The following is a 10,696-nucleotide window of genomic DNA, read 5'->3' as shown; positions in this document are numbered from 1 at the left end:
TCCCCCCACACATGTTAGTAAGCACCAGGCATACATTAACCCCTCCCTCTCCATTAAAATTAACCCCTTCCCTGCCAGTGTCATTTTTACAGTAACAGTGCATATTTATAGCACTGATTACTGTAGTAATGTCACTGGTACCCCCAAAAGTGTCAAAAATGTCAGTCAAGGGTCCGATCTGTCCGCCGCAATGTCGCAGTCCCGCAAAAAAAATCGCAGATCGCCGCCATTACTCGTTAAAAAAAACACCAAAAATGACATAAATCTTTCCCTTAGTTAGTAAATGCAATAACTTTTGCGCAAACCAATCAAAATACGCTTATTGCGATTTTTTTTACCAAACATAGGTAGCAGAAAACAAATTGGCCAAAAATTTAAAAAAATTTTGATTTTTACATTTTTTTGGGGGGGAATTTCATATAAAAAATGTGAAAAATATTGTTATTTTTTCAAAATTTACACTCTTTTTTTGTTTATAGCGCAAAAAGTAAAAATCGCACAGGTGATCAAATACCACCAAAAGAAAGCTCTGTTTGTGGGAAAAAAAGGACGTAAATTTCGTTTGGGTACAGCGTCGCACGACTGCGCAATTGTCAGTTAAAGTCGCACAGTGCCGAATCGCAAAAAGTGGCCCAGACGTACAGTAAGACAGCAAAATCCTCCGGTGATAAAGTGGTTAAGGTGGTAGATGTAGTAGGACAGCAGTCATAATGAGGACAGTAAGTGCTGTGACATAGGACTGGAGTATCCTCATTATGTCCTAGTCCTGGCTGTATGATGAGCCCAATGTAACCTTGTCTGCAGTGATGCCAGTCCCTTCACTGGCACTCTCCTTATGCCCAGCAGCCTATTATGTTAATGAGCCCCATCCGAGCAGCCAATCGGGCAGAGTTGAGCGAGGTCCTATGAAGCATCGTTGATGTAGGTGGAAATATATGCTAATGAGGCCGATCCAGCGAGTGTCCTGGGCGGGGAGGTGCCGTCCGCTGTCTCCATAGACTGGGCACTGCGCGCCGCCGCCGCTTACACTGACAGCTCGGATATTTAAAGCACACAAGGGGGCAGGAAAAGCCACACTTCACCGAGCCGCTCCTCTAGCACGTTTCCCACCTCTCTCCCAAGTCTTTCATTTCCCTGCCTGCTCTGCCTGCAACTCTATTCCAACAAGGGGGGGAGAACACTGCTCAATCCAGGGGGGCTACCAAAGGAGCGAGCAACAAGTCCCAAATGACTGCAGGGACCTGAGAGTGATCAGGAGAACCTTACACTCACCACCTACCTTCACCTCTCTCCACTTGTCTCCTGTAGGATCTTACTCATCACCCATTCAACTATCGATCCCACCACCAAGGGAGATGTTGGTGAAGGCAGAAGCTGGGAGGAAGGTGGACTACAACTTGCAGAAGGGTGAGGAGGACAAGTCTAGGGATGGATGGACAACCTGGAGTAGGACTTTGCCCAGCTTCCTGGCTTTGGTGCTGTCTCTCTTCTCTCTAGCATCCTGCCTGTACCTGAATGGGAAGAACATGGAGCTGCAGAATAGGATGGGGGCTATAGAACATGGCCAGTCTGGGGAGATCTTCCATGTGCCTGGATTATCTGTGGATCAGCTCAACTCCATAGTCCAAGAGAAGGTGGACCGGCTTCTGTCCCAGGTGTGGATCCTTTCCTTGCTCTTTTGCATTTTCTCCAGCATCACTTTGTACAAGCCTTTAAGGCCAGTTCACACCACATGCGGTCCAGTGCGTTTTTTTCTGCATGAAAAACACATGGATAGTAGGTTATATGGGATTCCATGGAATAGTTTACACCAGTGCGTTCCAGTTCCAGAAAAAAAAGTAGAACATGCTGCATTTTTTTCTGCACTGGACTGTACTGGAATGCAGTAAAATGCATTATAAACGCACCAAAAACGCATCCAAAACGAACTGGAACGCTTCAAAAACACGCATGCAGGAAAGCATCCGGAACGCATCCGGACTGCGTTTCTATAGTGTGAACTGGCCGTAAATGCAGTAATAAACCCGAACCAAAAATGTAATACAATGCAGCTTACTAATTCTTAGGTGTGATGGCTCTGCTAGTCCCCCCCCCCCTTTATGTTAACTTGGTGATCTGGCCAGTAAGTCTGTTATTTCTCAATATCTTTTAACAGACCAAGCTATCCTGCAGATGTAGCAGTTAGAGGGTTGAGACAAACCATTCAACACTGTCAGAGCTGCTTACAATGATCAGCTTGTATTCATTTATATAAAATGTTTATCCCAAAACAAGAAATAGGCCCCTTTCACACTAGTGCGACTTGTCCCGCGATTTCGGACTGCAATATCGCATGACAAGTCGCTTTCCATTATTTTCAATGAGCCCCATTCATATCAGTGCGTTTTGAAGTCGCACCGACTTCAAAGTAGTTCCTGTACTACTTAGCCACAATTTGATTGCGTTTTTGAGCCATAGCCATTGCTTTCAAAATCGCGCCAAAATCGCGCCGCAAAATTGCTGTAAAATCGTGTCGCATAAGTGTGAAAGGGGCCATACTGTTACTGTAACTGCTTATAGTCTTCTTCTTTCATTTGTTAGTCAAGTCCACCTAAATCTGCTAGTGCCTCTAAGGCTGACCATACTATAATACTATATTCAATTTACGTGTTCCTTCTTAGGTTTACCAAAACCATAAAATAGAAGGTCAAACCTAAAACACTTTTATTTTGTATGCAATCAGGCTGGCCCTTGCACTACATAGTTGATAGTAGAGGAAATTGAATAAGAAAATTGTATAATGTATGGCCAGATAAGCACTACCTTCTCCTTATGCCTCGTACACACGTACTGATCGTCGGAATGATCGGCCGTCTTTTGTCTAGGGCTGTTGTGTCTGTTGAAAACTGCAAAAGACTGCACACGAATTTTGTCGGCCAACAACAGCCGACTGCAGAAGTGATGTCATGTGATAGTTAACTTTCCGTGTGTTTTTTCTTTTCTGAGCATGCCCAGTCTTGCAAATCTGATGATTGTCGGCCGAATTCTGTACTGACTGGCGAACAATCGGCCGTTCTGGTGTTGGCCAACAAAAATTTTAATGCCTACATGACTGATTCTTTTCGGCCGAAAGTGCGCTGTCGGCTGTCGGAAGCATCATACTAACAAGCCTACAATCGGCCGATCGGTCGTCGGCCGAATATTTACGGCCGACAATCGGTACGTGTGTACGGGCTTTAGACTGACAATGCTTCTGTCCAAAGGTGTCTCCATGCTCCTCCATTCAGAGGGGAGACACATTAAAATAGGAATGTGTTACTGGCAGGATCACCAAGGTGAACATAAAGATAAAAAGCCCCAAAAATAAAACTATTGCCACATTTAAAAATTGTTAAGCTGCATTATGTTACTTTTTTGGTTTGGGGTTTAATTACACCTTAACTACTCATCACTATATACATACTGTGAGCTACAGGGGCATTTCTAGGGTCCTGATAGACCTGAGTACCTCAACATGTAATAAAATGTTTAGTGGCTGGTCCGATTCCATGATGACTAGTTTGCATCAAATCTGAATCTAAGACTGGTCATACACTGTACAAATTTCTCAGGAACTGAACAATATTCACTCAGTGGGTGGCCTCCTACCTGACATCCCTTGATTTAAAATAAATTAAGGAATGGGTGGAAAATTGTTGGTCTAGATGCAGCTGCATCCAATCAGATAGGCACAGCAGAAAGTTTGTCCATCTGCGCTGTATATCAAGGATAGAGGATACTGTTAGAACGTTCATACGTGGATCAAAATTGGGTCGTTTTAGCATGGACCGGCTGAGATTCCATCCATCTATGGGCAGGCTGATTGTACCCAAGTTGATCCATCTAACAACTTGGGTACAACCAACCTGTCTGATTTCTTTATTGTGATTACTGCCAGCGACTATAGAGGGAGATTTACTAAAACGGATGCGCACAGGATCTAGTACAGTTGTGTAAAGTAACCAATCATCTAGATTTTTATTGTCAACGCTTAGTTGAGCAAACTGAAGTTTGAAGCTGATTGGTTACTATTCACAGTTGCTCCAGCTTCTGTGTGCTCCAGTTTAGTAAATCCCCCCAATGTGTTCTGCCGGCCGGGAAGGCTACCTGCGCCCCCCTCGCTGGCAAAACACAATAGCGCAGCTGGATGGATTCCCCCATCAACATTTACTGTATTGATGGGGAATCAAACGATTTTCTTTCCATCCTTGCTGGAAGAGAAGAAAATTGAATCATTTATGGGGTATTTTTCTTTTTTTTTAATACAGCTTTAAGCTTTGTATTCATACATTTATGTCTTTTTTACATATTTGATGTGTCTGTCCTCTCGGGTACCAATAAAGTCCAACATACAAGGTTTTTTGAGGGTGCAATAATAATGAATGTGGTACAGCAAAAATAGCCAATTCTCATATTTATGGGCTGCATTAAGCGGGCCATACACTGGTCGTTTTTTTTTTTTTTTTTGCAGGTTGAAGGATATATACAGCATAGATAAAAAAAATCTCCTGCTGCTGTTTTTTAATTTTGACTGCCGGCGCCGCCGGTTGACACAATTCCTAAACTGTGATGAGCCTGCATCTGATTGGGGGAATTTTCTCCATCAATTTTTCAGTTGGGGGATGTCAGACAGGAGGAATCCTACAGGGCTACCCACTCAGCAAATTTTCGCTGGTCCTTCAGGATTTAGCCAAAATGTTACCAGTTTAAAGCCCTGGTTCACACTGGTGCGGCTTTAAAATCACGCTACTTCAGTACGATTATAAACCTGCAGATCAGTGCGATTTGCACCGCCGCTTTCATTGCGACTTCTTACTTGATTTAACAGAAGTCTTTGCAAGTCGCAATGAAATCGGAGAAAAGTAGCGCAGGAACCTTTTTCATAATCGCTGCGACATGAGTCGCGGCAATATGAACGGTTCCATTGCTGGCAATGGGGTGCATCTTGTCATAACTTTTGGAACTGTCAAATCGCATGACGAATCGCAGCAGTGTGAACAAGAGCATGGTTTTTCTTTTTTTTTTTTGGTTTAACCTGCAGGTGAAACGAAAAAAAAAAAAATATCAGTGTATGACCAACTTAATACCATATTATTTTTTTTTCACAATAGATCTTTATTAAAAGTAAGTAAAAGTATTACATTATAATATTTTTTTTTTAACTGAAAAAAAAAAAGAATGTCATATTTTGATGACATGGCTAAAAAAAAAAACTTAATGTGCTATTGTTTCTTAGATGAAAACAAAATAATAATAATAATAATAATAGATTAATTGAAAAAAAAAAAAAGATAAATGACACATTGTTTCAAATTGGAATGGGCATAAAAAGTATCAGCTCCATGTGTCAAAGCAGACCAGGGTGCCAGGATCTAGCAGCCCCCTTGGTGTCCTGCAGATGGTATTTATCCTTCAGCTTCAGAGTTCCTTATCATTTATTATTGTATAAATCTGCTAATATTTGTTTTGGAGCCAGACATGAAATAGAGTCTTTTTGTTTTGGGACACATTTATTTTTTCACTTATGTAAAGTAAACAGCGTGAGGACCAAAGTAAATAAAGTTTATAAGTATGACATACAACCCTATTACTAGGGCTGCAGATGGCAGCAGCTGCTCTGTCCAGTCTTTCCTATTGCCTTTTTGTGCAATCCAATATTAATGCATGGTTAAAAATAACAGTCACCTTATTTTCACTCACCTGATTTCCTATCATTTTATCACTTTTTTTTAGTTTGTAGTGTTATATGTATATATATATATATATATATATATATATATATATATACTGTAAATCTTTTACAACCCTTTTGTTGAAAATGCCCTTTGGAACCCAGCTTGTAGCTTGTTTCATTCCCAAATAAAGACCAGTCCAGGCAAACCAGATATAAATTTAAGCACATATGTTACAGTCTGATTGTACAAACTCTCCTAAGATCGCCACACATGTTACAATCTGATTGTACAGTCTCCTTTAAGATCACCATACATGTTAAAATTGTATTGTACAACTTTATTTAGATCTACCAACAGTGGCGGCCCATCCATTGGGGGCGCAGGGGCGTCGCCCCCCATCCATGCCCCTAATCTACATGCAGGGCACCGGACACATGAATTCCAATGGGGTTTTTTTTTTTAAGCACGTGATTAGAACCAGAGGCTCTAATAGGCTTCAAAAAAGGGTGGGCTCGGGTGTGCCCTGAGCCCACCCAGTTATGTGACAATAGCGAATGAATATTCACTATTATCACACTGATTCTCCTGGCAGCCAATCAGGATGTGGGTCCTGAGACCCGTTTCCTGACTGGCCGAAAGGAGAAGCCATGCTAATAGCCAAGGAGTAGGGAGGAGATGCAGGGGAAGCTGCCGCCGCCGCCACTGCCTGCCCTCCACTTCAGTCCAGGGTGAGTGAGCTGGGGGGGGGGGGTGGTATCTTGTGCGGGCTGGAGCTGGTGTGGTGCGGGGGGGGGTATGGTGGAGTCCGTCTGCCGCCCCCCCTGGCCCGTGGAGCACCAGCCGCCACTGTCTACCAACAACTATATGGTGCAAAGGTCCTGCCTGAATGGATACAAATTGATATGATTGATTAGGTAGGTCCTCAAATTACATAGATTTAAAAAATGTAAGCCTTGATTCACATTGATGCGGTGCAGAAATGTAGTCATTCCTGTGCATTTCATGCACCACAAAAGCAATCGCACATTGTGTTCATGCGATCTGCTGCGGATGTGAATCAAAATTTAAGGCCCCCGCCCAAAGCAAGTTGCAAAATTCAGTAAACGCCCATGCTGCCTGCACCTTTTTTATGCAGATGCGGTGGGCAAAATAAATGGGCTCAAATCACACTGCACAGAATCAGGAGTGAATTGCACAGAAATGCGGTGCGATTCACATGTGGTGCGTCGGGGCTAAAGGTTCGCAAAGATTGTTTGGTCAGATTATAACGTATGAACCTAAGAATTTTATTAGGCAGATAGGGTAGATAAATGTGGGCTGGGGCACCTTCTAGGGTATTTTTTGGTGGTAGGGTTTATGTTCTGCTCCTTTGCTCTCAGGTCTGGCCACCTGTCAGGCCATTGCAAGGAAGCTCCAGTGCCCCTCTTGGTTTTATAAACTATTTTACAGAATGCAACTGGAAGAGTGAGACTCTATGCCAGGGAGCCATAAAGCATGGCATGGCGCCCCTTAATATTCAGAAAATGCACAGGCATGTAGGTGATTCAGTTAGGTAGACTGCACCAGTAAGCCTCCAATGACGTTACAAATTCGGCTCTAAGGGTCGGTTCACACCACAAAAATGCACTCCAGATCTGTTCCGGATGCGTCTCTGCATGCACGTTTTTTTTTTTTTTTTTTTTTTAAAGCGTTCCGGTGCTTTTTTGTTGCATATCTGTATGCATCCAAGTTGCCATTTTATTTACTTTTTCCTGTTCCCCCCCCCCCCCCACTGTACTGGGGTTCTGTGTGTTTTTGATGTGTTCTTGTGTGTTCCGGTGCATTTGTGATGCGTTTTACTGCATTTCAGTGCAGACCAGTGCAGGAAAAATGCAGCATGTTCTACTTTTTTACTGGAACGCCCTGGAACTGACCGCATTGGTGTGAACTATGCTACTGGAAACCATATATGCTACTTTCCATGCATATTTGATGCAGAAAACTGGGCTGCATGTGGGGTGAACTGACCCTTACCAATACTTTAAAAACGTGTGTCATGTTTTGTAAATCTGAGTTGAGAAGTTAGAAGGCTGCCCCAGGTTGGTGCCCCTAAATTCTGCACTTTGCGTTTTTTTTTTTCATGTGCCGCCATGGTGGTGCTTCTGTAGGTACTGTGCCTAATAGTAACATTGTTGCGGCTGGAGGAGGTGGTTTTGAAAAAATAAAAAATGCCCCTAAAACCGCCGTTTGCCGCCGGTAGACACAAGCCCTTATGGTCAAATTCTTAATTTGCTGTTGCAAACGGCTCAGGCACAACAATCCAGCCCACTGTTCTGCTGTACATTGCTGTAGAATACCTATGTAGAATGTATCCTAGTATTCATATATGCATTTCTCAAAATAGGTTCTTACATGAAATCATTTTATAATTGCTAGTTTAACATATATTAGGTGTGAAGTATACTACTGCTATAAAATAGCTGCCCCGTGCAAATGATATGGCTAAGTGCAATATGCTGAGTATAAAAACAGCTGTGAAAACAAATCAAACAGATTATTAAGTATGCACACATAAAACTCATGTAGAATAAATTCTTAGGGTAGGTCTGATAATGTTTTATAAAAACAGAACGCCAAGTCCTCATTATGTCAAATCATATGTTAAACATTCAGTAAACTGCAGTGTCTTATCTGATATTTTCACCCAGCTCTTCTAAATGGTCATCTGCTGCTGTTTGGCTAAATTCATACATCAGAAAGAACCCTTTATTCTTGAAGGTCCCCTTAGTATGTAATATGTCTTCTGCTGTGTCTGCAGACAGTTCCCCCTAATATGGACATTTAAAAAAAAAAAAAAAAATGTATTAGTGCATGGTTTGTTATACTAGTGTATAGTGTTACTATTTATAAGATCACATCCAATATTGTTTTCATTGAATTGGCCAGATAACGGACTGTGCGTTGCCCCAGCCACCGATTATTATAACCTCACTGACTCCTCTATATAACTGTCCTGAAAGCAAGCTACATTGTAGTATGGGAATCAGTTCAAAGAGCTGAAGACCCAAAGCAATCTCTGACTATATAATGATTAGGACAACTCCAGGAGCACAAGAAAGGGAATCCCATCTAATATGTTCACCTTAAACCTTTAGTTGATGTATCTATCCATTGTAGACATTCAGAATAAATACCTTATATGTACCTGCAGATTACTGTGATCAGCTAAAAAAGATTCCATTATAATATATAAAGAAAAATCGCTCTATTGCTTGTCTTCATATGATGTTTAGCGGCCCAGGTCCATTGTGAGGTTCTGGTATCTGAGATCCCTCTTGCCTTTTTTGCCTTTGTTATCTACATCAGTGGTCCTCGACTTCTGTCCTCAGGGCACACTAACAGGCCAGATTTTAAGCATTACCTTGGGGAGATGCAGACTAGAATACTGCAATCACTGAGCAGCAAATGAGATCACCTGTGATGTAATTTAGTTATCTTGCAAACCTGGCCTGTTAGTGGGCCTTGAGGACTGGAGTTGAGGACCACTGATCTACAGGACAATATCGATGTACAAATAGCTGACTTAGATTTGTGTAATAGAATTCTAAAATAAACTAGCATGCTACAGTGTTAGTTATTGTAATTGGGTGGCACTATGGTATGATCCTAGTCAACTGGACAGCCTTTAAGAGTATACTGACACTAGAGGGTCTATTTTAAAAAAAAATTCCCTTTGCATATGTCCCAAGCATTCGCACAGCCGTCACAAATGTTAATTGTTTTTGCCTAATATGATTATTTCCTATGATCTTCAGCTCCATCTAGTGGCTACAATGCAGTATTTTCCTGATTAAGGAATTAAAAAAAAGACAGCATTATGGCCACTAGATGGAGCTGACAATCATAAGAAAATAAACATGTTAGGCAAAATAGCAAAAGTATACTAAGTCTTACAGGAGGACCCTGTGGACGAGGTGGATGGGGATTTTAGTGTGCCCAAAAGTATCAATTAGATAAAATACAGATGATAAAAATATACATTTTTTTGAAGGCAAGATAGTAAAAACATCATATGAGAATACAGTCTCTAGAAGGTGTATTGCAGCACATCCTGTAATGGATTGACGCGTTTCACCCACACTTTGGGCTTCCTCAGGATCCAGATGTGTCGCAGGCTTTCTCAAAGTATATACCCTCAATAGAAACACCAAACTAAAATTCAACAGCCCTGCCATAGAGCCTATGTTGATATTGTCAAAAATTTACACAGCATATGCGCAGAGAGATGGAGCTCACAGGCCCCCAAATAAAACAAAATACCAATAGACCATAAGTGCAAGACACACAAGGTTCAAAAAACACATAGCTACCAAGAATCCTCTCTGGTTAGAGCTACATGTCAAATAGAAGGAATATATTCATATAAAGGAAACACACTGTTCAGCATCCATGCTGACAGCAAGCTGGCTGAGAGGACCTTTCTCGGCCAGCTTGCTGTCATCTTCTAGATACTGTATTCTCGTATGATGTTTTTACTATCTTGCCTTCAATAAAATTTATATTTTTATAATCTGTATTTTATCTAATTGATACTCTTGGGCACACTAAAATCCCCATCCACTTCATCCACAGGGTCCACCTGTAAGACTTGGTTTTTCATTTTTCCATTTTATTCTCAGTGTTACTCTCCACCCAATTTCCATGTTAGGCAAATCACTGTAAGTATTGTTTGTGACAGTTGCGTGAATGTTTGGGACATGCACACAGCTTTTTATAAATAGACCCCTAGGTGTTTGAGCTGGGCATGGTTGGTCCCTTGGTCTGGTTCATTGATGCTGTGAGTGGTCAAAACCATGCCCTGATGTAGTTGAGCATACCGGGTCCAAGTGGAAGAAGTGGTTTGGGATATGGTTGCCTTGGAATCTAATATGGTTTGCTTAGTTGTGAGCGCAAAACCGCGCCTGAGCACAGAACTCTCCATAGGTCCACCACTACCATAAACAGAGTGATCGTCTTTCCTGCAA

General features: G+C 41.8%; 1 protein-coding gene across 1 annotated transcript in view; it reads left to right on the top strand.

Moving 5' to 3' along the window:
• The first annotated feature begins 959 nt into the window (after positions 1-959).
• Positions 960-10,696, top strand: part of COL25A1 (collagen type XXV alpha 1 chain) — a 613,974-nt gene continuing 604,237 nt past the window's right edge. Inside the window, exon 1 of the mRNA XM_082263198.1 lies at positions 960-1,655. Within this exon, the coding sequence (XP_082119324.1) occupies positions 1,356-1,655 (300 nt within the window). The 5' untranslated portion in view covers positions 960-1,355. The remainder of the gene's footprint in view (positions 1,656-10,696) is intronic.

This window comes from Pelophylax lessonae (genome assembly GCF_965119305.1).
Source record: "Pelophylax lessonae genome assembly, chromosome: 1".
In the NCBI taxonomy this organism is placed as follows: domain Eukaryota; kingdom Metazoa; phylum Chordata; class Amphibia; order Anura; family Ranidae; genus Pelophylax; species Pelophylax lessonae.
The sequence above is the reverse complement of the archived record's forward strand: the minus strand, read 5'-3'. Positions and strand labels throughout refer to the sequence as shown.